This window comes from Bufo gargarizans, chromosome 1 (genome assembly GCF_014858855.1).
Source record: "Bufo gargarizans isolate SCDJY-AF-19 chromosome 1, ASM1485885v1, whole genome shotgun sequence".
Taxonomy (NCBI): Eukaryota; Metazoa; Chordata; class Amphibia; order Anura; family Bufonidae; genus Bufo; species Bufo gargarizans.
Window position 1 is genome coordinate 331,148,221 of NC_058080.1, and position 26,121 is coordinate 331,174,341.

Genomic DNA, 26,121 nt, shown 5'->3' on the forward strand with positions numbered 1-26,121 from the left:
AACGGAAGCCAGTTTGGTTTCAAGTTTTAAAGTGGTTTTCCACTTTAAAGATCAACTACCAAAGTTATTCAACAAAGCCACACGCAACTTCGTTAATAACTAACGTCAGCTCATTGGAACCCATACATTCTAATACTGTACGTAGATGAATCTCCGTACAGTATTATTCCGAAGATTTGGATGAAGCATCCGAAGCTCGCTTCGCTCAACACTATTGGACTGCTATACCTCTATATCTCATATCTCAATGCATCTACACCAAACTATTGGCGTAAATGCATAAATATAAATTTATGATAAGTTTACCCTATACAGTTGTAAATGACTATAATATACAGGGTGAGGCAACACACCCTTTAATTGGTGTAATTTGTAGAAAATTAACTTCCAATGTGTGAAAGTATTAAGCGAGGCTGCATTATGTAGTGGAAGAAATGTTTTTGACTGCCATTTTGAAATCCGCCATATTGAATTCAGCTCAGGTTTTTTTTCTGATGGAAACATGGTCATGTGATTCATTATATCTTGACCTGTTAAGTGAGGTTAAAGTCTCCTAAAGTCTTTTATATGACATGTATGTGTCCAAAATTCTTCTGGCTGCACATATTTTAACATTTTATCCAGTCTTCATGAACATGCTGAAGAACCGCAGATGATTCTTCTCTGCACTGCCATGTAGGAATTCCCATTTCAGGTGAGTTATACGCAATGCACAATATGGCTCGCCTGAAATGGTGAATCCGACAAAGTTGTATCGCCTGCAGTTCTTCAGCATGTTTACAAAGATTGGATTAAATGTTAAACCCAGTGGTGTACCTACAATAGAGACAAGCCACGCAACTGCTATAGGGCCCAGCATGGAACTTGTTCTCCTCCTCAGGTGAAAACACTGCACTTTGATGCAGTCGCCAATAAGGGAAGCTAAATTCAAAGAGATGACAGCTTCCATGGCAGTTGTATTAATTCCTATTCACTCAACTCCCCCTAGTGGTAGCTGCTGGCTAGCTAGTTTTGTAATAGAAGAGAAGCAGGTGATTTATGAATGTATTTTTGCCAGTTATATGGTGTAAGTACATTGAGAAATGAGTGCCATATATTTAAAACACCTGTTCCACATTTTCCAACAAAAAAGTCAGATTAAGTGTTTGAGGCTAAAGGTAACTTTTATTAATATGTCTTCTCCTTGATTTAAAAAAAAAAAAAAAATGCAAACTCGTCAAAAATCTGGGCCGTTGCACATGTTCTGCATTGCCTGTGAGTGATTGCCATGCAAACACTGGTGGGTACATACTAAGTTTTGCTATGTGGCCCTATGACTGTGATGGCTAACCTCCGTAACACAAGCAGTTGTAAAACTATGACTACTGATATGTACACTTGCTTGGCTGTTCTTAGAAATGAAAAGAGCATGCTGAGATTCGTAATTTTACCACAGCTGGAGTGTCGGAGGTTAGCCATCACTGCCCTATAAGACTTGTGTACGCCCCTGGTTAAACCATGTGCATCCAGCAGAATGGTGGACACACAGAACACATCATGTAAAGCACTTTAGTAATGCAGCCTCCCTACAAATGACACACATTGGAAGTCAACTTTCTTTTCTGAAATGTCTATGCACTGAGCTACTCCTAGTGGTGGCTGCAGAATGGCAAGTGGGAACAGGAGAAGCACATATATGTATAATTTATCCTGTGTAGAACCATTTTCATCTTATTGTCATTATGTCTGTTACTTGTGTTCTAGTCTTGGACTTTCCTGCCTATTTGCTTGGCATAGAAAAGGATCGCCTCAATAACAAACTAACCAGCCGCAAGATGGATAGCAAATGGGGAGGACGGTCTGAATCTATCACTGTCACCTTAAATGTGGAGCAAGCAACATATACAAAGGATGCTTTGTCAAAAGCTCTGTATGCGAGGGTATTTGATTTTCTGGTTGAGGTGAGAACTAAGAAAATAATCAGGTTGTGTCTGGTATCAGATAATGTAGAAAGATAAGAAATAATATAAGATATATAATAATAGTGATATATAGTGTCAGTTTATTATTAAAAAAAAATCTTCTATTTTAGTCTATTAACAAGGCCATGCAAAAACCGAATGAAGAATACAGCATCGGGGTGCTGGATATATATGGGTTTGAGATATTCCAGGTATGCTTATCTACTGCTTTTAAATGAACCTTTTGCATCTACCAATAAAGCTACTTCATTATGTATGTTATGTATCAATTTTGTACAGAATTTGGATTAAATATATCCACAATAAGGACCATAAAGGCAGACTTCATCAACCTTGAACTATAAAATGTTTAATTTTTTTACATTAATAATGGCGGGGATATAAAGCAAATGGCTTTATATAAAAGACAGGATCAAAGGAAAAATTTCAAAGGGTATTGATCCTCGAGGTGGAAATATAAAACACTTTAAAAAGAGATTGTTGTTAATTTAATTATGTTCTGCAGTAAATCATGATAGAAGCCTGTTTGCAAAAATATAAATTATTAATTATACAATAACTTAAGATACAATCAAAACTTAATCAATGTAAAGTTCAATAATATGCAATAACACACAACAATATGCAGTACCCAAACTTTGCCACTAGATGGCGCCAACACAAATACCAGCGTGTAGACAGTATCTCTCAGACAGAAGAATATAATACAATCCGTCTCAACCACAATTTTTTTATATAAAAACTTAATAATGTTAAAGGATAGATACGAACCCTTGCTCTGCACAAACCATGACAAATCTCGGATAATCGGGTAGGATAGTCACACAACTTATGAATTATCAAGCCTGGTATTGACTATGGAATGAAATTATTCCAATCAGAGAGTTACCTTTTGAAATCAATATTTAGGTATTTTATTCAGCAATATGTTTACGCTTTGTTCCTCTCCTTCATGTGTGTGAGGTTTATGATCACAAACTTATCAGTTAGACACACCTTCCTAGCTTGGAGTTTTCCAATAATTGTCGGCTAGGCATGTACATATGATAAGGACTGTGATGTCATTGTATTACCCAAAATTCACTTCTGCTGTTGGTGTAATGTTACTCATTTTCCCCTAGGTGACACTATTACCTAAGCTATTAGTATATTTCTATTAACCCCTTAGTGACCAAGCCTGTTTGGGCCTTTATGACCAAGCGTTTTTCTTCCTTTTTGCATTGTCGAGTTCCAGGAGCTATAACTTTTTTATTTTTCGTCTATATAGCTTTATGAGGGCTTGCTTTTTACGGGACAAGTTGTAGTTTTTAATGGCACCATTTTGGGGTACACAACTTTCTGATTAACTTTCATGAACTCTTTCTGGGAGGGAGATGGGGAAAAATAGCAATACTGCCACTGCGTTTTTACATTATAAATTTTACATTGGTATCATTTTGGAGTAAATGCTGCTTTTTGATTGCTTGTTATTCCGTTTTTTTCGGTGGAAACTAAGCATAAATGTGAAATTCTGTCTTTTTTTTATTTTATTTTTTTACGGCGTTCACCATAGGGGATAATTTATTTAATATTTATGTAGTCCGGGTTGTTATGGATGCGGCAATACCATACATATGGGGTATATTTTCTCTTTTCAATTTTTTTTCATTGAAAAGAGTATATTCAATGGGAAAAAAAAGCATATTTTCATATTTTATGGAATTTTTTATATTTTTTTACTACTTAATAGTCCCACAAGGGGACTATAATATACAGTATTTTGAGTGCTTTTAAAATGTAATGCATTATCTCTATAATGCATTACATTTCAATAGCAATGCTATTCGAACATTGACCAGCAGGCTGCGCCAGAGAGGCAAAGCCTGCTGGAGATAACTGCAGACAGGCTCTGGGCCCTGATCGTAAGCAAGGTAAGCTTCCCAACACATCAGCACCCCGCGATTGCATTTTCGGGGTGCTGATGGGAGACAGAGGGAGTCCGCTCCCTCTGTCACCACTTTACATGCAGCAGGCGCCATTGCGCCCGGCATGTAAAGGGTTAAACAGCCCGGATCCGCACTTCCGCTGCACGGGGGAGCCGTACAGCGTTTAGACTGGGCCGCCATGAAAACGTGGCGGCCCAGCCTAAGGCCCCTTAGTGACCGACGTAAAAAGGCGTATGGGTGGTCACTAAAGGGTTAAGGGTTAAATATCCAGGTTTGACTTTATCTCATATTTCATACACATAACCTAAGGAACCTAAATCAAAACTAGAGGGATTCATTCTGACAGTATACCAATTAACCACAGACTTTTAGGTACCATTTGACATTTTCCCAAGCTATTAGAATTATGGTACCGATAAGACATACAATATGCGTTGTACTCTCACAGAGATATGTGTCTCCTCTGTTACTCCAACGGGTGATTGATTGTTAGTTAGAATAACACATCTGACTAACAGAGTTTGCACTAAAATTCTACTCATCATGCTTTAGGACTATATGCGTTCCTAGTTAGAAATATATAACATAATGGATGCAATAATGTCCTTAATAATATTCAACAATATAAAACAATACATAGGTCTTATTGATTTTCTTATACAAACAAAAACTAAGGTTGATTATGTGTATATAGATATTACAGATTTTCTGCTTCATTAATAGATACCAAACCATAGAGGTAATTAGCACCAGCTGCTTCTAGAGAGAACATCCTTATCTCCTGTCATAAATTTATATGGAGACAAGAATGCCTCTTTTCCGACTGGTACATCTGAACTGTCCTTCCCATGACCCTCTCTCGGCCATCTTTAAAATACATAACATATAACAATATGGCCTCTTATAGGTATATATAATCAAATCCACTATAATTAGGATATTTTCATATAATGTTATATACCTATGAATATGCACAACAAATCCCCCTTCATTATAATCTAATCCATTGAAATAGAATTGGATATATTTAGAATGTCAAAACGGATTTTCATATGGGTTCCTTTAGGACTATAAGTTTTTGTTTAAATTGTTTGTTACTCTAATGAATATTTATTGCGTTAGTCAATAATTTTGAATGTAAGTTGGTGGTGACGATAGTGTCCTCCACAACGGAATATAAGTCCATTAGATGATTTTCCATCTCTGCATGAATAGTCATCAGGTTCCTTTTTAGCAAACCAATTTCAAGTTCTAATGTCTTAAAAGAGATGGAATTAACAGATGATACATCGGTGGCAACGACAGCGCATACTACGGCAAAGATTATGGAAGCTGCAATCGCAGAAATTAAACGCTTTGGTCGTTGACTCATGGAAAACTGTTCCCTGGTCAGAGTTTTTTCTTGTCTGCTCCAGGATCTGTGTAATCCATTTATGGGAATAACTGCCGTGCATTTGATACCACATCTTTATCTCTGGAGACTCAATCTCGGAAACCATGAACTGTCTTTCAACGGAGATGTGTGGATCCAAACTGAAGTAGATCTTCTGGGATAGAATCCTCTTATTTGTCAAGATGAATCTCCTGGTATATTCTGCAGCATGATCCCAGACGAAGGGCCTGGTACAGTGATCGGTTCAGCATGGAACTCCTTCCCCAAAACCAGGATGATGTAGATAACATCAACGATCTTTGATGCCATCTTGCTCCTTAATATATTGTATGACAAATATAAGCACATACATCTTTCCACTTTTCCTTTTATAAACCCTACGCTGAAAGAAATCATACTACCATATATTTTCAATTTGGCATAGTTTTCTTTCTTGAACAGAGCAGGTTATTGGTTCAGAAGTGAGTTGAGAGATAATTAGTTTCAGAGGAAAAATACACGAGGATAGGTTAGTACACTTGTATGTTTATACTGTACCAATCCTGGGTTTCTGCCTTTAGCTGGAACCTTGATATCTCTTTACTCCTCATCATCCAGTAATCATTCCATTTGGCGAAGTTGTGACCTAGGATGACAAACACATAATTGATTAATATGCACCCATTTCTCTATAAATTCATCCCTCTTAGGAATTTTGATCTTGTAGACCACAGGTGACAATTTGTCAATGACGACATAGGGTCCCTTCCAGGAAGGCAGGAACTTCCTTTCTTTCACCTGATCCCGGGCAAAGTTATCGAGATAAACCTGATCGGAAATCTGGTACTCCTTTTGAGTAGTCTTCAGATCATAGTAGGTTTTGGCGCTTACTGCTGCTTTCTCTATATTATTCTGGGTAAGTGCAAAAGCATGCTGAAGGTACTTGCATAGATTCTCCATGTATTGATGAGCTGTTGAAGCATTTATGTAAATTGTGGTCTGTTGTCAGCTAGAGTAAATGCTGGGGTAACACCATCTTCCCGCCTGTGATCATTTCGAAGGGAGAAAGTTTGATTGCTGAGCTTAGGGTGGCCATGAGAACCAAAGGCAACTTCACATCTCAGTCTTTACCGGATTCATTGAAAAATTATTTAGAATGTTGACAATGGTTTGGTTGTAGCATTCTACTCCACCACTAGAGGCTGGCCGATAAGCTATATGTAGCTTTCTTTTTACCCCCAGTATCTCCCACATTTTTGTCATCACCTCACTAGTGAAATGACTTCCGCGATTGCACTTGTTTCATTGGGGAAGACCAAACCTAGAAAATACGTGGTTAATACAAACCGGATTCCAAAAAAGTTGGGACACTATACAAATCGTGAATAAAAACTGAATGCAATGATGTGGAGATGGCAAATGTCAATATTTTATTTGTAATAGAATGTAGATGACAGATCAAAGGTTTAATCCGAGTAAATGTATCATTTTAAAGGAAAAATACATCGCTTCGAAATTTCACAGTGTCAACAAATCCCAAAAAAGTTGGGACAAGTAGCAATAAGAGGCTGGAAAAAGTAAATTTGAGCATAATGAAGAGCTGGAAGACCAATTAACACTAATTAGGTCAATTGGCAACATGATTGGGTATAAAAAGAGCTTCTCAGAGTGGCAGTGTCTCTCAGAAGCCAAGATGGGTAGAGGATCACCAATTCCCACAATGTTGCGCAGAAAGATAGTGGAGCAATATCAGAAAGGTGTTACCCAGCGAAAAATTGCAAAGACTTTGCATCTATTATCATCAACTGTGCATAACATCATCCGAAGATTCAGAGAATCTGGAACAATCTCTGTGCGTAAGGGTCAAGGCCGTAAAACCATACTGGATGCCCATGATCTCCGGGCCCTTAAACGACACTGCACCACAAACAGGAATGCTACTGTAAAGGAAATCACAGAATGGGCTCAGGAATACTTCCAGAAACCATTGTCAATGAACACAATCCACCGTGTCATCTGCCGTTGCCAGCTGAAACTCTACAGTGCAAAGAAGAAGCCATTTCTAAGCAAGATCCACAAGCTCAGGCGTTTTCACTGGGCCAGGGATCATTTAAAATGGAGTGTGGCAAAATGGAAGACTGTTCTGTGGTCAGACGAGTCACGATTCGAAGTTCTTTTTGGAAATCTGGGACGTCATGTCATCCGGACCAAAGAGGACAAGGACAACCCAAGTTGTTATCAACGCTCAGTTCAGAAGCCTGCATCTCTGATGGAATGGGGTTGCATGAGTGCATGTGGCATGGGCAGCTTGCATGTCTGGAAAGGCACCATCAATGCAGAAAAATATATTCAGGTTCTAGAACAACATATGCTCCCATCCAGACGCCATCTCTTTCATGGAAGACCCTGCATTTTTCAACAAGATAATGCCAGACCACATTCTGCATCAATCACAACATCATGACTGCGTAGGAGAAGGATCCGGGTACTGAAATGGCTAGTCTGCAGTCCAGATCTTTCACCTATAGAGAACATTTGGCGCATCATAAAGAGGAAGGTGCAACAAAGAAGGCCCAAGACGATTGAACAGTTAGAGGCCTGTATTAGACAAGAATGGGAGAGCATTCCTATTTCTAAACTTGAGAAACTGGTCTCCTCGGTCCTCAGACGTCTGTTGAGTGTTGTAAGAAGAAGGGGAGATGCCACACAGTGGTGAAAATGGCCTTGTCCCAACTTTTTGGGAATTTGTTGACACCATGAAATTCTGATTCAACATATTTTTCCCTTAAAATGGTACATTTTCTCAGTTTAAACTTTTGTTCCGTGATTTATGTTCTAGTCTGAATAAAATATTAGAAGTTGGCACCTCCACATCATTGCATTCAGTATTTATTCACGATTTGTATAGTGTCCCAACTTTTTTGGAATGCGGTTTGTAAGTAAAGACGCCCACACACTTGAACTGCATGTTCTGCAAGGCAAACATTACACCCATTTTGAGATCCTCACTAGGGGAATCTTAGCTCCATTGCACCACATTGGCTTCAGTCTCCTTTTGGGCCTGTCTTTTTGTTGTTGCCTCCACTTGAACAGTTCCCATAAGGTCATCAACATTCAGTACTTCTCTATTAATGGCTCCTTGTTTGGCAGGGAATCTGCCAAATCATTCCCTTCCATATCCACATCTAGATATTTTGAGTGGCCTTTTACCTTTTTCCAGTAAATGGTGATACCATGGGCGATAACCATCTCGTCGATCCTACAAAACATTTGACTGGCTTGTTGTTGCTTCTTACAATGCTAGACCTTTTCCATCCAGAATCTGTGATTATAACAAACTATTTAATATCAGATTCAATAGCCATTTGTACAGCTTTATACACAGCGGTAACCTCTGCGACCTGGCTACTTTTGGGACCTATTTTGTATCCCACAGACACATCTGGGAATATATTATTCCACACAACTCCGATACCTGCAACCAGTGTATGTTCAGTTCCTTCATTGGTATGGAGAGAACAGCCGTCTACATATACACATGGTAAAGAGTTGCAATACTCTTCTTCATAAGACTGCAGATACAGATCGTTCTTTCAGGAAATCATTTTCGGTTGATTCATCTTTATGTCCTGCATTGGTACAATCGTGAAGTTGAGCTGATTCTTGAGCAACTGGATTCTTATTATTTTGTTTGTACCCGATTTCCAATGGCCATCCCATTGAAGACATCGTCCAGGCAGTTATACTGCTGTTTGACAGATTTGCAGCGGTTGGTGTGCAGTTTCCACAATGATCTTTTCACCTTGGATAAAACTCCTGAAATATTGCAAAGCCTACGCCGTTGACAGTAATGCTTTTTCACAGTCATTGATTTTTACCTCAACCGGTGATAAGGATTTGCTGGCATAGGCGATGATCTTATTCAGGTTTCCCTGTTTCTGGAAGAGGACTGCACTCACGCTTTTGTCGGTGAAGCCGTTTCAATGAAGAAAGGTTTTCCACCTTCTGAGTAAGCAAGGCATGGTGCTTGGGTGAGTCTGGATTTGAGCTTATTCACAGCTTGCTCGTGGCTTCACTCTATTCCTGTTTCACGCCTTTCTTTAGCAACTGCAAAAGACGTTTCGTAATCTCGGCATAGATGACTATGAACTTACGTGAATAGTTCATCATACCCAGAAAGGATCTCAACTCTTTGAGATTTGTAGGTGACTTTGTATTGGTCACTGCTTCCACCTTCTTTTTCTGTAAAATCATTGGTGGCTAGTGCGGCCCCCCCCCCCACCCCCTATTAAAATCATTGGTGTCCAGTGCGGCCTCCCCTCCCCTCCCCCCTTAATTAAAATCATTGGTTAACAACCCCCCCCCCCCCATTATTGGTGGCATCGAATCGGAGTGTCAGTTTAATTGCTAGGGCTCTGATCGGTTACCATCGCAGCCAGGGTGCTACTGCAGTCCTGGCTGCCATGGTTACTTACCACTTTTAGCAGCATTATACTTACATGCTCTGTCTGTGGCCGGCCGGCGCTCCTCCCACAGCGCACGTAAGTGTAATGCTGCTAAAAGTTCTAAGTAACCATGGCAGCCAGGACTGCAGTAGCGCCCTGGTTGCCATGGTAACGGATCGGAGCCCCAGCGATTAAACTGGGACTCCGATCGGAACTGCCTCTCCACTGCCACCAATGATGGGGGGGGAGAGGGGTTGTTAACCAATGATTTTAATAAGGGGGGGGAGAGGGGAGGCCGCACTGGACACCAATAATTTTAATAGAGGGGGGGGCCGCACTAACCACCAATGATTTTAAAAGCGGGGGTGGGGGGGCCACACTGGCCACCAATGATTTTAATACTGGAGAGGGAGGGGGGGGGGGTAATTGTGCGGATCACAGCCCCTGTAAGAGATTGGGTGCTGCCAGGCAGCAGTGGGCAGTTATGTACACAGTTCTTAGTATATTATAACTTGAAGCGTCCCCATCACCATGGGAACGCCTCTGTGTTAGAATATACTGTCGGATCTGAGTTTTCACGGTCAGATCTGAAAAAGCTAATACAATTATTGTCCGTTATAACGGAAAATAATAAAGTAGAGTTCGGGTCCCCATTGACTTTAATGGGGTTCGGGTTCGGATCAAGTTCGGGTCCTGAACCTGAACTTTTTTTAAAGTTCGGCCGAACTCCCCGAATATCTAGGTGTTCGCTCAACTCTACTGGCGACCTGTTTTTAAAAACTTAGGCTCATATAACTGGCTTCGGATTTTAGATCCAACTTGGCATATTTCACCCGGGCTATATTGCTCACCCGTATGGGAATCAATTAGTTATCCTTAACCTTTTCACTCCGTACCATGGAGTGAGTATGCTCAGTCAGGTCCGCAACTTCGTAATTTCCCCCTACAAGAGAAATAGTTAATACATCCCCATCCAAGGTTTCCTTTTAAATTTTGTCCTTCTGGATGGTTATAGCATGAGCTATACCATTGACATCTTCCCCAGGCTTACTATTTTTCAGGATCGTGACATCTGGCGTCCGGTTGTTCATAAAAGTAACTTTAATAGAGTTAAGCCATTCTTCAATCACATGACAACTACGTTGGGGTTGTGCATTGCAAGAGTACTCATAGGCAATAGGTGCCTTTACCTGAGTCCAGATTGCTTCATTGATGAAGTCTACTATGGAACTCTTCTCAGGAGGTTGATTCCTATGATCAGCCGATCATAGGAAATATCCACAATGAGTGTGGGATGTCTAATTACTTTCTTGTCTATTTTTAATTTTAACTATGTTGTACCTCTTACCTGCAAAGCGTCTCCGCCTACACTTATCAAATAGCCATCAAACGATTTCAATCTCGGCCTCTTTGCTGTCACATCCATAACCTGTTTGAAATAACTATATGACAATATAGTGGCTTATGATCCCTTGTCAAGTAAACCCCTAATCAGCCCAGTAAGTTCATCTAGGAGATAAGAATCAACAAAATATCGTCCTTCAACCTGAAACAAATCACATAAGAAATTAGGAGGTTCACTCATTTGACGTTTTTTGAGGATTTGATCCTTTTGCAGCGATGCGACTTCTGGAGAAACCCGGATATTTCTGCTGCACGCGGGAGCAGCACCCACCTTTGGGGAAAACTGGATTATATCACAGCTTACAGACAGTGGCTCACAGATTGATGCTGAGATGATGGTATCACTCACTGGAGAGGGCCTTTTATTCCAGCGCATGTATACAGCGAGACCCCTAATGTTATATTGGGGACGGTAGTTAGTTCTTTTGTCTCTATTATTATCACCCTCTGACCCGTTGGGGCTATGAGGCTTTGTTTGCTTGGGTCCTATCTGTTGTCGCTGGGTTTGTTGGAAAGGTCCTGTAGTGGGGTACCTGCATAGCTGCATTTCAAATCCCAGGTTGGGGTTCATTTTAGCTTCTGCTACGTTTTGTTCTGGGGACCTTTTGGATCTCCTCTCACCCATAGCATGGCACTCACTGATGTTATACAGTGAAGTGGCAGCCGTCACAAATCATCTGTCCAAGGGAGAATTAAGATCGAGATCTCTAGCTAGGCTAAGTTTAATTTGCATAGGCATTGCATCATAAAACAATTGTTTGAATTCCCCAGATTCCCAATTTGGGGACCTATACTCTATATGCATTTTTAAGGATAGAGAGGAATTCCCGGGGACATTGGGTCTACATGTGAGTTTATAAATATCACATTTTACAGCAGTAATAGTTCGGTAAGGGCCAAATTCTAATTTTACCTCGTGCAAAACATCCAGCCAATCCCGGATCCCCTTGTCCTTAAAGTAAAGAAAGTAACGTGATACTTATTTTCAAATGCCCATGGTAGAAATATGATCCTGTCCGCACCAGAATACAATTTTAACCCCCTAGGGACACAGCCTTATTTCATCTTAAGGACCAGGCCATTTTTTGCAAATCTGACCAGTGTCACTTTAAGTGCTGATAACTTTAAAACGCTTTGACTTATCCAGGCCATTCTGAGATTGTTTTTTCATCACATATTGTACTTCATGACACTGGTAAAATGAAGTAAAAAAAAATTTCAAAGTTTCAGTTTCTTTACTTCTGTAATACATAGTAATACCCCCCAAAATTGTGATGACTTTACATTCCCCATATGTCTACTTCATGTTCACCTTTTTTTGGGATGTTACAAGGCTTAGAAGTTTAGAAGCAAATCTTGAAATTTTTCTGTAATTTACAAAAAAACTATTTTTAGTGACCAGTTCAGGTCTGAAGTCACTTTGCGATGCTTACATAATAGAAACCACCCAAAAATGACCCCATCTAAGAAACTACACCCCTCAAGGTATTCAAAACTGATTTTACATACGTCGTTAACCTTTTAGGTGTTGCACAAGAGTTATTGGCAAATGGGGATGAAATTTGGTTTTTGGAAGGCAGATTTTTATGGACTGGTTTATTTACACCATGTCCCATTTGAAGCCTCCCTGATGCATCCCTAGAGTAGAAACTCCATAAAAGTGACCCCCATCTAAGAAACTACACCCCTCAAGGTATTCAAAACTGATTTTAGATACGTCGTTAACCCTTTAGGTGTTGCACAAGAGTTATTGGCAAATGGGGATGAAATGTGAGAATTTCATTTTTTGGCCTAATTTTCCATTTTAGCCCATTTTTTCCACTAACAAAGCAAGGGTTAACAGCCAAACAAGACTGTATCTTTATTGCCCTGACTCTGCCGTTTACAGAAACACCCAATATGTGGCCGTAAACTACTGTAGAGGCCACACAGCGGGGCGTAGAGTAAAAGGTGTGCCGTTTGGTTTTTGGAGGGCTGATTTTTATGTGGAGGTTTATTTACACCGTGTCCTGTTTCAACCCCCTGATGCACCCCTGGAGTAGAAACTCCCTAAAAGTGACCCCATTTTGGAAACTATGGGATAAGGTTACATTTTTTGGGGGACTATTTTTAGGGTACATATGATTTGTGGTTGCTCTAAATTACATTTTTGTGAGGCAAGGTTACCAAAAATTGAAATTCTGAAATTTCATCTCCATTTGCCATTAGCTGTTGAGGAACACCTAAAGGGTTAATAAAGTTTGTATAATCCATTTTGAATACCTTGAGGGGTGTAGTTTCTTAGATGGGGTCACTTTTAGGGAGTTTTTACTCTAGGGGGGCATCAGGGGGGGCTTCAAAAGGGACATGGTGTCAATAAAAAAGGCCATCAAAATCGGCCTTCCAGAAACCATGTCGGTACTTTCCTTTTGTGGCCTCCCTTTTACTGATACAGCAGTTTACGACCACAAATGTGGCGTTTATGTAAACTGCAGTATCAGGGTAATAAATGTAAACTTTTGTTTGGTTGTTAACCCCTGTTTTGTTACCGGAAAAAACGTATTGAAATGGAAAAGTGCCAAAAATAGCGGTTTTGGCACCGTTTTTTTTTTTTTTTTTTTTTTTGACCATGTTAATCTGGGGGGGTTAGGTAATAGAATATTTTTATAGAGGAGATTCTTACGGACGCGATGATACCTAATAAGTCTACTTTTTTTTTTTACAATTGTTTAGGTTTTTGACTATATTATCCATTTTGATACAAAAAATAATAAGTGTCATTTTTTTTATTTACTTTTTATCAGATTATCTTATGTGGGGGCTCATTTTTTGCGGGATGAGAAGACGGTTTTATTGGCACTATTTGGGGGGCTATATGACTTTTTGAACGCTTGCTATTAAACTTTTTATTATGTAAGGTGACAAAACTTTTTTTACACTTTTTTTTATTTTATGGATCGTGTTAATCTGGGGGGTTAGGTCATGGGGTATTTTTATAGAGGAGATTATTACCGACGTGGCGATACCTAATATGTCTACTTTTAATAAATTATTTAAGTTTTTTGGGGTGTCTCAAGTCTGAGAACCAGTTTTTTTTATCCGATGTCAGTGCTAAATTGGGATATAAATTTAGTACTCCATGGAAGTGTGATACTCCCTGAAACAACCAATAATGCAGAGGCCCGGATGATTGGGGCACGTGTCATATTGAGTTGTGGTGTCCTTCCGTATCCCCCTCCTGTGACGCACTCTGCACCTTTTTTGCATTCGTCCCTTCTTTCCAGTATGGGGGACAACACCTGGAAAGTGTTGGCCAGGGACGATCCGGGAGCCTACAGTTCCCGAGGAACTCCGGCCTGCTCTTTCCCGGTCCGAAAAGATCAGGGCCTTGAGGACTGCCTCATAGAACTGGAGGAATGTCCCTGTGTTGCCAGCGCTTCAGGACAGCACAAAAGAGTTGTACATGGCAACCTGTACCAAGTAGACCGCAAAACCTGTACCATGCCCGGGTTTTGCGCATGGCGTTATATGGCTTGAGGACTTGATCAGAGAGATCAACTCCTCCCATATACCGATTGCAGTCGACTATACAATCGGGCTTGAGGACCACCGCGGTACCTTGCACAGGGACAGGGGTGATGCCGTTACCATGGATTGTGGACAGCATAAGGACATCCCTCTTGTCCTTATACCTGACCAGCAACAGGCCTCTTTTGAATCTGCCGCCGGCCCGCCCACAGACCAATCAGAGGCGATCCTGATAGGTGATGTGACCATCACCACTCAGGATCACTGGATGGTGTATGGTGGGGTGAAATCACACCACCATCATCACCATCCTGTTTAGGGTTATCGGGACTTTAGAGACCCGAATGTCCCGGAAACGCAGCTGAATTGACCTGCGGTTTTCTGCGATCGCCAACATGGGGGGATCACCGGACCCCCCGGGCGCATTTAGCCTAAGTGCCTACTCAATGATTTGAGCGGGCACCGGGTTCCAATCACTGCCCGCCGCACGGCGGTGATCGGAACCATACATGACGTACCGGTACGTCATGTGTCCTTAAGTACCAGGACATCATGACGTACCGGTACGTCATGTGTGCTTAAGAGGTTAAAGAATCCATGGTGGACTGGTACAGTTCTAATTCGGTAATGATCAGCCGGAACTCTGTTCAGGAAGCGTGGTGCACGTGTCCGAGATAACAATCCCACATGTATTTGAAGAAAAGACCGGCACTCACTTAGTCTTCTGATATTGAATATTTTTAATCGTCACATATAATGCAATTCTGTGACGTGCGTTTCGGCTCACAACACAAGCCTTTCTTAAACAGATATGGCCTGCACATGATACAATATACACGATTTAAATTGACCGCCAAGGCGGAAATGACATAAGGCAACCATAGTGATACATTCAACAAAAGGAAACAAAACAGAAACACGTGAGAGAACAGCCCAACTGCAGCAGCATCAATCAAAACAACATTACTTAGAACATATGTGGAATTCTCCCAAAATTTGGATAATTTCCAAGTCAGGTGATGCGGTTGGGGGTTCATCACGTTTTCTGAAAAAAATAAGAAAAAAAGAAGCAAATAAATACATCAAGTATAAAATATAAAATACACATCATAAAGAAGCTTGGAAATTACAAGAAACTATTCAGATCATACTCCCGGTTTAAACCCATGGGCTCAAGTGACTGCAGTGTGTGAATCCAATAGGCTTCACGCCTTTTTAACATTTTAATCCTGTCACCCCTTCTGCGAGGTTGCGGCACATATTCGATGATTTGAAATCGCAATTGTGCAATATTATGATTGCAGCGATCAAAGTGGTATGGGATTGGAAAGAGCAGATTCTTTTTTTGTATAGTAGACTTGTGTTTCAAGAAGCGGTCCTTCATTCGCATGGAGGTTTCACCTGTATATAGGAGTCCACATGGACATTTCAATAGATACACTATAAAGTTACTATTGAATGTAAAGAAACCCTTCACAGGAAATTGCTTTCCCGCGTGGGGATATGAAAAATATTTTCCTCTGATCACACTCGAACAGTGTATACATCCCAAGCAGGGAAACGTACCCTTTATTGGAGCGGACAAAGTATGTTGCGAATATTTTATTGCGCTTATAACATATTAAAGGAGAACTCTTTAACTCCTCCACAGAGGGGTATGCCCGGGACAAAATATTCCAATGTCAAATAAAAATATGCCTACACTTGTTAACCCATGGGTGGTATTTGGTAACAAATGGAATACGTGACTGTTTTTCTCCTTTTATAGAAGCCAGAGAAGTGACCTTATTCCTCTCACTATTCAGCAGTGAAGTGGGATAACCTTGTTTCTCAAATCTCGCTGACATTTCATTCAAGCGATTTTCCTTGACCGTAGCACTAGACACGATTCTACGGACCCTCTGATATTGAGAATGGGGCAATGCTTTTTTGACTGTAGGAGGATGGTAACTAGAAAAGTGAAGGAGAGTATTCCTATCAGTGCTTTTTATATATAAATCAGTCTCCACTGCTCCATTATCACCCTTAATCACAAGGGTATCTAGAAAGTTAATTTCATGGATATCATAGTGCAACGTAAATTGGAGGCCAGAATCGAATTTAAATAATCTGCAAAATCACAAAGGGATCAAATGCCGCCCCGCCACATGCAAAACTTGTCATCGGTAGAGTTGAGCGAACACCTGGATGTTTGGGTTCGAGAAGTTCGGCCGAACTTCCCGGAAATGTTCGGGTTCGGGATCCGGACCAGAACTTCGTCCCGAACCCGAACCCCATTGAAGTCAATGGGGACCCGAACTTTTCGGCACTAAAAAGGCTGTAAAACAGCCCAGGAAAGAGCTAGAGGGCTACAAAAGGCAGCAACATGTAGGTAAATCCCCTGCAAACAAATGTGGATAGGGAAATTAATTAAAATAAAAATAAAATAAATAAAAATTAACCAATATCAATTGGAGAGAGGTCCCATAGCAGAGAATCTGGGTTCACGTCACCCACCACTGTAACAGTCCATTGTCATATATTTAGGCCCAGGCACCCAGGCAGAGGAGAGAGGTCCCGTAACAGAGAATCTGGCTTCATGTCAGCAGAGAATCAGTCTGCATGTCATAGCAGAGAATCAGGCTTCACGTCACCAAACATTGGAACAGTCCATTGGCATATATTTAAGCCCAGGCACCCAGACAGAGGAGAGGTTCATTCAACTTTGGGTTGCCTCGCAATATAATGGTAAAATGAAAATAAAAATAGGATTGAATGAGGAAGTGCCCTCGAGCACAATAATATATGGTTAAGGGGAGGTAGTTAATGTCTAATTTGCACAAGGGATGGACAGGTCCTGTGGGATCCATGCCTGGTTCATTTTGATGAACGTCAGCTTGTCCACATTGGCTGTAGACAGGCGGCTGCGTTTATCTGTAATGACGCCCCCTGCCGTGCTGAATACACGTTCAGACAAAACGCTGGCTGCCGGGCAGGCCAGCACCTCCAAGGCATAAAAGGCTAGCTCTGGCCACGTGGACAATTTAGAGACCCAGAAGTTGTATGGGGCCGAACCATCAGTCAGTACGTGGAGGGGTGTGCACACGTACTGTTCCACCATGTTAGTGAAATGTTGCCTCCTGCTAACACGTTGCGTATCAGGTGGTGGTGCAGTTAGCAGTGGCGTGTTGACAAAACTTTTCCACATCTCTGCCATGCTAACCCTGCCCTCAGAGGAGCTGGCCATGACACAGCTTCCTTGGCGACCTCTTGCTCCTCCTCTGCCTTGGCCTTGGGCTTCCACTTGTTCCCCTGTGACATTTGGCGCGTTTACCAACGTGCGCTTGTACTCGCGCATCTTCCTATCACGCTCCAGTGCAGGAAGTAAGGTGGGCACATTGTCTTTGTAACGTGGATCCAGCAGGGTGGCAACCCAGTAGTCCGCACACGTTAAAATGTGGGCAACTCTGCTGTCGTTGCGCAGGCACTGCAGCATGTAGTCGCTCATGTGTGCCAGGCTGCCCAAGGGTAAGGACAAGCTGTCCTCTGTGGGAGGTGTATCGTCATCGTCCTGCGTTTCCCCGCAGCCAAGCACCAGTGATGGGCCCGAGCTGCGTTGGGTGCCACTCCGCTGTGACCATGCTTCATCCTCATCCTCCTCCACCTTCTCCTCATCCTCATCCTCCAGTAGTGGGCCCTGGCTGGCCACATTTGTACCTGGCCTCTGCTGTTGCCAAAAACCTCCCTCTGAGTCACATCGAAGAGACTGGCCTGAAAGTGCTAAAAATGACCCCTCTTCCTCCTCCTCCTGGGCCACCTCCTCTTCCACCATCGCCCTAAGTGTTTTCTCAAGGAGACATAGAAGTGGTATTGTAACGCTGATAACGGCATCATCGCCACTGGCCATGTTGGTGGAGTACTCGAAACAGCGCAACAGGGAACACAGGTCTCGCATGGAGGCCCAGTCATTGGTGGTGAAGTGGTGCTGTTCTGTAGTGCGACTGACCCGTGCGTGCTGCAGCTGAAACTCCACTATGGCCTGCTGCTGCTCGCACAGTCTGTCCAGCATGTGCAAGGTGGAGTTCCACCTGGTGGGCACGTCGCATATGAGGCGGTGAGCGGGAAGGCCGAAGTTACGCTGTAGCGCAGACAGGCGAGCAGCGGCAGGATGTGAACGCCGGAAGCGCGAACAGACGGCCCGCACTTTATGCAGCAGCTCTGACATGTCGGGGTAGTTGTGAATGAACTTCTGCACCACCAAATTCAGCACATGCGCCAAGCAAGGGATGTGCGTCAAACCGGCTAGTCCCAGAGCTGCAACGAGATTTCGCCCATTATCGCACACCACCAGGCCGGGCTTCAGGCTCACCGGCAGCAACCACTCGTCGGTCTGTTGTTCTATACCCCGCCACAACTCCTGTGCGGTGTGGGGCCTGTCCCCCAAACATATGAGTTTCAGAATGGCCTGCTGACGTTTACCCCGTGCTATGCTGAAGTTGGTGGTGAAGGTGTGTGGCTGACTGGATGAGCAGGTGGAAGAAGAGGAGGAGGAAGCTGAGTAGGAGGAGGTGGCAACAGGAGGCAAAGAATGTTGCCCTGTGATCCTTGACGGCGGAAGGACGTGCGGCAGCAGTTGGCACCTGTGTTTCATCATCACCAGAGACATGCTGAGGTGGTATTACCATGTCCTCATCATCAGGAAACATAAGTGCTTGTGCGTCAGTGCATTCTATGTCTTCCACCGCTGTGGAAGGGCAAGGTGGATGCCCTTGGGAAATCCTTCCAGCGGAGTCTTCAAACAGCATAAGAGACTGCTGCATAACTTGAGGCTCAGCCAGTTTCCCTGGTATGCATGGGGGTGATGTGACAGACTGATGGGCTTGGTTTTCAGGCGCCATCTGTGTGCTTTCTGCAGAAGACTGGGTGGGAGATAATGTGAACGTGCTGAATCCACTGTCGGCCACCCAATTGACTAATGCCTGTACCTGCTCAGGCCTTACCATCCTTAGAACGGCATTGGGCCCCACCAAATATCGCTGTAAATTATGGCGGCTACTGGGACCTAAGGTAGTTGGTTCACTAGGACGTGTGGCTGTGGCAGAACGGCCACGTCCTCTCCCAGCACCAGAGGGTCCACTAACACCACCACGACCATGTCCGCGTCCTTTACTATATGTTTTCCTCATTGTTATCGTTCACCACAGCAACAAAAATATTATTTGGCCCGATGTATTGAATTCAAATTCAGGCCTTTTTTTAAAGACACCTAACACTATCTGGCTATCTATTTAGGTACCGTATTACACTAATACAGGCACAGCAGTAACCACAGATTTAGCTGACTATAAATTTGAGGCCTATTATTTAGGCGCTGGGTGACAGGTATACGTTTACAGACAGAATAAGACTGGGATATGCACAGTGGCGTGTGTGTGAAGTTATTGAGAATGACACCATGTGCACCTTGAATCTTATATACCCTTTTTTTGGGATAGATTTAAAGGAGGTCTGATACAGCAGAAACCACTAATTTAGAGAATTGCTAAATTGGGAATTGTATTTCAACCCAGAACAAAAACTGTGCTTTGACGGACTCTAAATAACTTGACCAGCTACAGCAATAACGACAGATTTGGATGACTATAAATTTGAGGCCTATTATTTAGGCGCTGGGTGACAGGTATACGTTTACAGACAGAATTAGACTGGGATATGCACAGTAGCGTGTGTGTGAAGTTATTGAAAATGACCCTATCTGCACCTTGAATCTAATATACCCTTTTTGGGATAAATTTAAAGTAGGCCTAATACAGCAGAAACCACTAATTTAGAGAATTGCTAAATTGGGAATTGTATTTCAACCCAGAACAAAAACTGTGCTTTGACAGACACTAAATAACTTGACCAGCTACAGCAATAACCACAGATTTAGCTGACTATAAATTTGAGGCCTATTATTTAGGCGCTGGGTGACAGGTATACGTTTACAGACAGAATTAGACTGGGATATGCACAGTAGCGTGTGTGTGAAGTTATTGAGAATGACCCTATGTGCACCTTGAATCTTATATACCCTTTTAGGGATAGATTTAATGTAGGTCTGATACAGCAGAAACCACTAAATTAGGAAATTGCTAAATTGGGAATTGTATTTCAACCCAGAACAAAAACTGTGATTTGACGGACACTAAATAACTTGACCAGCTACAGCAATAATGACAGATTTGGATGAATATAAATTTAAGGCCTATTATTTAGGCGCTGGGTGACAGGTATACGTTTACAGTCAGAATTAGACTGGGATATGGCCAAAAAATAACCACACTATTGATGGTTAAATGCACTTGGTGTGACAGCTTGACCCTGATGTAGGATATAGCCAAAAAACAACCACACTATTGAGGGTTAAATGCACTTGGTGACAGCTTGCCCCTGATGTAGTATATGGCCAAAAAATAACCACACTATTGATGCTTAAATGCACTTGGTGTGACAGCTTGACCCTGATGTAGGATATAGCAAAAAAACAACCACACTATTGAGGGTTAAATGCACTTGGTGACAGCTTGTGCTGGCACACCACAATACACAAAATGGCCGCCGATCACCCCAGAAAAAAGTGACTGAAAAATGCTCTGGGCAGCCTAAAATCAGTGAGCAATTCAATAGCAGCAGTTCAATCATCCACAGCTGCAGATCGATCTCTGAATGAAGTCTTTTGGAGGAGTCAATCACTGCCTAATCTTGCCCTAACGTCGCAGCTGCAACCTCTCCCTATACTGATCAGAGCAGAGTGACATGCGGCACTACGTGACTCCAGCTTAGAGGCTGGGTCACATGCTGCACTGGCCAATCACAGCCATGCCAATAGTAGGCATGGCTGTGATGGCCTCTTGGGGCAAGTAGTATGACGCTTGTTGATTGGCTGCTTTGCAGTCTTTCAAAAAGCGCCAAGAAAGCGACGAACACCGAACCCGAACCCGGACTTTTACGAAAATGTCTGGGTTCGGGTCTGTGTCACGGACACCCCAAAATTCGGTACGAACCCGAACTATACAGTTCGGGTTCGCTCATCCCTAGTCATTGGCAAATCTTCGGCAAAAAATGCAATGGAGTTTAAACAGTTCATTACTGTAGATATATTTATCCTCAAACCATGACATGTAAAAATTTGCGTATGGCGGTGTGGCATTCGAGCCCATCGCGGTCCCACAGCACTGCTGATAGTATGTGTCCTGAAACAAAAAATAATTTGCATTCAGAATAATCTCAAGCAAGCACAAGAAAAATGTATTCGATCCCTTTGTGATTATTTAAATTCGATTTGGCCTGAACTCCAATTTACGTTGCACTATGATATGCATGAAATTAACTTTCTAGATACCCTTGTGATTAAGGGTGATAATGGAGCAGTGGAGACTGATTTATATATAAAAAGCACTGATAGGAATACTCTCCTTCACTTTTCTAGTTACCATCCTCCTACAGTCAAAAAAGCACTGCCCCATTCTCAGTATCAGAGGGTCCGTAGAATCGTTGTTAGTGCTACGGTCAAGGAAAATAGCTTGAATGAAATGTCAGCGAGATTTGAGAATCAAGGTTATCTCACTTCACTGCTGAATAGTGAGAGGAATAAGGTCACTTCTCTGGCTTCTATAAAAGGAGAAAAAAAGTCACGTATTCCATTTGTTACCAAATACCACCCATGGGTTAACAAGTGTAGGCATATTGGAATATTTTGTCCCGGGCATACCCCTCTGTGGAGGAGTTTAAGAGTTCTCCTTTAATATGTTATAAGCGCAATAAAAATATTTGCGACATGGTGGTAAGGGCTGACGTGGGTAGCGGTCAGATTGAGAAGCGACAACATACTTTGTCCACTACAAGAAAGGGTAAGTTTCCATGCTTGGGATGTATACACTGTTCGAGTGTGATCATATGGGAATATTTTTCACATCCCCATGCGAGAAAGCAATTTCCTGTGAAGGGTTTCTTTACAGTGCAATAGTAACTTTATAGTGTATCTATTGAAATGTCCATGTGGACTCCTATATATAGGTGAAACCTCCATGCGAATGTATGACCGCTTCCCGAAACACAAGTCGACTATACAAAAAAAGAATCTGCTCCTACCGATCCCATACCACTTTGATCGCTGCAATCATAATATTGCACAATTGCGCTTTCATATCATCGAAATGTGCCGCAACCTCGCAGAGGGGATGGCAGGATCAAAATGTTAAAAAGGGGTGAAGCCTATTGGATTCACACACTGCAGACACTTGAGCCCATGGGTTTAAACCGGAAGTATGATCTGAATAGCTTCCTGTAATTTCCAGGCTCCTTTATGATGTGTATTTTATATTTTATACTTGATGTATTTATTTGCTTCTTTTTTTTTCTCTTTTTTTTTCCAGAAAACGTGATGAACCCTTTTGCATCACCTGACTTGGAAATTATCTAAATTTTTGGAGAATTCCACATATGTTCTAAGTAATGTTGTTTTGATTGATGCTGCTGCAGTTGGGCTGTTCTCTCACGTGTTTCTGTTTTGTTTCCTTTTGTTGAATGTATCACTATGGTTACCTTATGTCATTTCCGCCGTGGCGGTCTATTTTAATAGTGTATATTGTATCATGTGTATGCCACATCTGTTTGAGAAAGGCTTGTGTTGTGAGCCGAAACATGTGTCACAGAATTACATTATATGTGACGATTTAAAATATTCAATTCGCAGAAGACTAAGTGAGTGCCGGTCTTTTTTTCCTGGTACAGTTCTAAGTAATCAGCAATTTCAGGAGAACCTTTCTTAGAGAATTTAGGTACATTAGCATTGAGAAATGTAATGATACTCAAGGAACTCTGATCCCTTTCTGCACACTGAGCTTTTTTCTTTCCAGAGACCACTTCAGCATATGACGATCGCCTGGAACTCTAATCCCCCTTGTGGGCAAACTCATGCCTGTGCGGTGGGGAATGAGCCACACGCTTCTCCACATCTCTGTCATAATCACTCATACTCCGCACACTTTCATCGTCCCCACTTGGCACAGGTGACTTACCCTAACATTCCTCTCTAGGGGAAGGTGTGGGGGGTTACTTATGTGGCCTTTTGCTTGAAACGCCTGACTTAATTGGGTTAAGGCCTCCTGTGTAGGGATGAGCGAACTCGAACTGTATAGTTCGGGTTCGTACCGAATTTTGGGGTGTCCGTGACACGGACCCGAACCCGGACATTTTCGTAAAAGTCCGGGTTCGGGTTCGGTGTTCGTCGCTTTCTTGGCGCTTTTGTGACGCTTTCTTGGCGCTTTTTGAAAGGCTGCAAAGCAGCCAATCAACAAGCGTCATACTACTTGCCCCAAGAGGCCGTCACAGCCATGCCTACTATTGCATGGCTGTGATTGGCCAGAGCACCATGTGACCCAGCCTCTATTTGAGCTGGAGTCACATAGCGCCGCCCGTCACTCTGCTCTGATCAGTATAGGGAGAGGTTGCGGCTGCGACAGTAGGGCGAGATTAGGCAGATTAACTCCTCCAAAGGACTTGATTAATTGATCGATCTGCAGCTGTGGATCATTGAGCTGCTGATACTCAATTGCTCACTGTTTTTAGGCTATCCAGACCGTTTGTCAGTCACTTTTTTCTGGGGTGATCGGCGGCCATTATGTTTCTTGTGGTGCGCCAGCACAAGCTGCGACCAAGTGCATTTAACCCTCAATGGTGTGGTTGTTTTTTGGCTAAAGCCTACATCAGGGTGAAGCTGTCACACCAAGTGCATTTAACCAGCAATAGTCTGTTTATTTTTTGGCCATATACTACATCAGGGGCAAGCTGCGCCCTTCACCAAGTCCATTTAACCCTCAATGGTGTGGTTGTTTTTTGGCTAAAGCCTACATCAGGGTGAAGCTGTCACACCAAGTGCATTTAACCAGCAATAGTCTGTTTATTTTTTGGCCATATACTACATCAGGGGCAAGCTGCGCCCGTCACCAAGTGCATTTAACCCTCAGTAGTGTGGTTGGTCAAGCTGTCACACCAAGTGCATTTAACCAGCAATAGTCTGTTCATTTTTTGGCCATATGCTACATCAGGGGCAAGCTGCGCCTGTCACCAAGTGCATTTAACCCTCACTGGTGTGGTTGTTTTTTGGCTAAAGCCTACATCAGGGTGAAGCTGTCACACCAAGTGCATTTAACCAGCAATAGTCTGTTTATTTTTTGGCCATATACTACATCAGGGGCAAGCTGCGCCCGTCACCAAGTGCATTTAACCCTCAGTAGTGTGGTTGGTCAAGCTGTCACACCAAGTGCATTTAACCAGCAATAGTGTGGTTATTTTTTGACCATATCCCAGTCTAATTCTGTCAGTAAATCCATACCGGTCACCCAGCGCCTAAATACTAGGCCTCAAATTTATATCCCGCTAAATCTGTCGTTAACGCTGTACTGTTCTGGCTGGGCAAGTTATTTAGTGTCCGTCAAAGCACATTTTTTGTTCTGGGTTGAAATACAATTCCCAATTTAGCAATTTCATAATTTAGTGGTTTCTGCTGTATCAGAGCTATTTGAAATCTATCCCTAAAAGGGTATATAATATTCAAGGTGCACATAGGGTCATTAAGAATAACTTCACACACACGCTACTGTGCATTTCCAAGTCTAATTCTGTCAGTAAATCCATACCGGTCACCCAGCGCCTAAATACTAGGCCTCAAATTTCTATCCCACTAAATCTGTCGTTAACGCTGTACTGTTCTGGCTGGGCAAGTTATTTAGTGTCCGTCAAAGCACATTTTTTGTTCTTATTTGAAAAACAATTCCCAATTTAGCAATTTCCTAATTTAGTGGTTTCTGCTGTATCAGAGCTATTTGAAATCTATCCCTAAAAGGGTATATAATATTCAAGGTGCACATAGGGTCATTCAGAATAACTTCACACACACGCTACTGTGCATTTCCAAGTCTAATTCTGTCAGTAAATCCATACCGGTCACCCAGCGCCTAAATACTAGGCCTCAAATTTATATCCCGCTAAATCTGTCGTTAACGCTGTACTGTTCTGGCTGGGCAAGTTATTTAGTGTCCGTCAAAGCACATTTTTTGTTCTGGGTTGAAATACAATTCCCAATTTAGCAATTTCATAATTTAGTGGTTTCTGCTGTGTCAGAGCTATTTGAAATCTATCCCTAAAAGGGTATATAATATTCAAGGTGCACATAGGGTCATTCAGAATAACTTCACACACACGCTACTGTGCATTTCCAAGTCTAATTCATTTTTTTTTTCTTTTTTTTTGAATTAACAATTTTTTTTTTTTTCAAATAATAACAAAAGATACATGACATTGGCAGAGAAATAGCGCCAGTATAATAGTGCAAAAGTATAGATATATGGTATTACATCATACCAGCACAGCCTAACACAGCAAATCAGTAAGCAATGCCATAAATTAACATAAATAGGGAAGGGGAAGTGGAGAAAACATCAACCAAACAAATGGTATAAATCAGATGAGACATAAATATACAC

General features: G+C 42.1%; 1 protein-coding gene across 3 annotated transcripts in view; it reads left to right on the top strand.

Annotated features, from left to right (window-relative positions):
- LOC122946477 (unconventional myosin-If-like) overlaps positions 1-26,121 on the top strand; it is a 1,093,167-nt gene that overhangs the window by 586,807 nt on the left and 480,239 nt on the right. For all 3 annotated transcript variants that reach the window (XM_044306152.1, XM_044306170.1, XM_044306161.1), the window contains 2 exons: positions 1,744-1,940; positions 2,072-2,152. In XM_044306152.1, the coding sequence (XP_044162087.1) occupies positions 1,744-1,940; positions 2,072-2,152 (278 nt within the window). The remainder of the gene's footprint in view (positions 1-1,743; positions 1,941-2,071; positions 2,153-26,121) is intronic.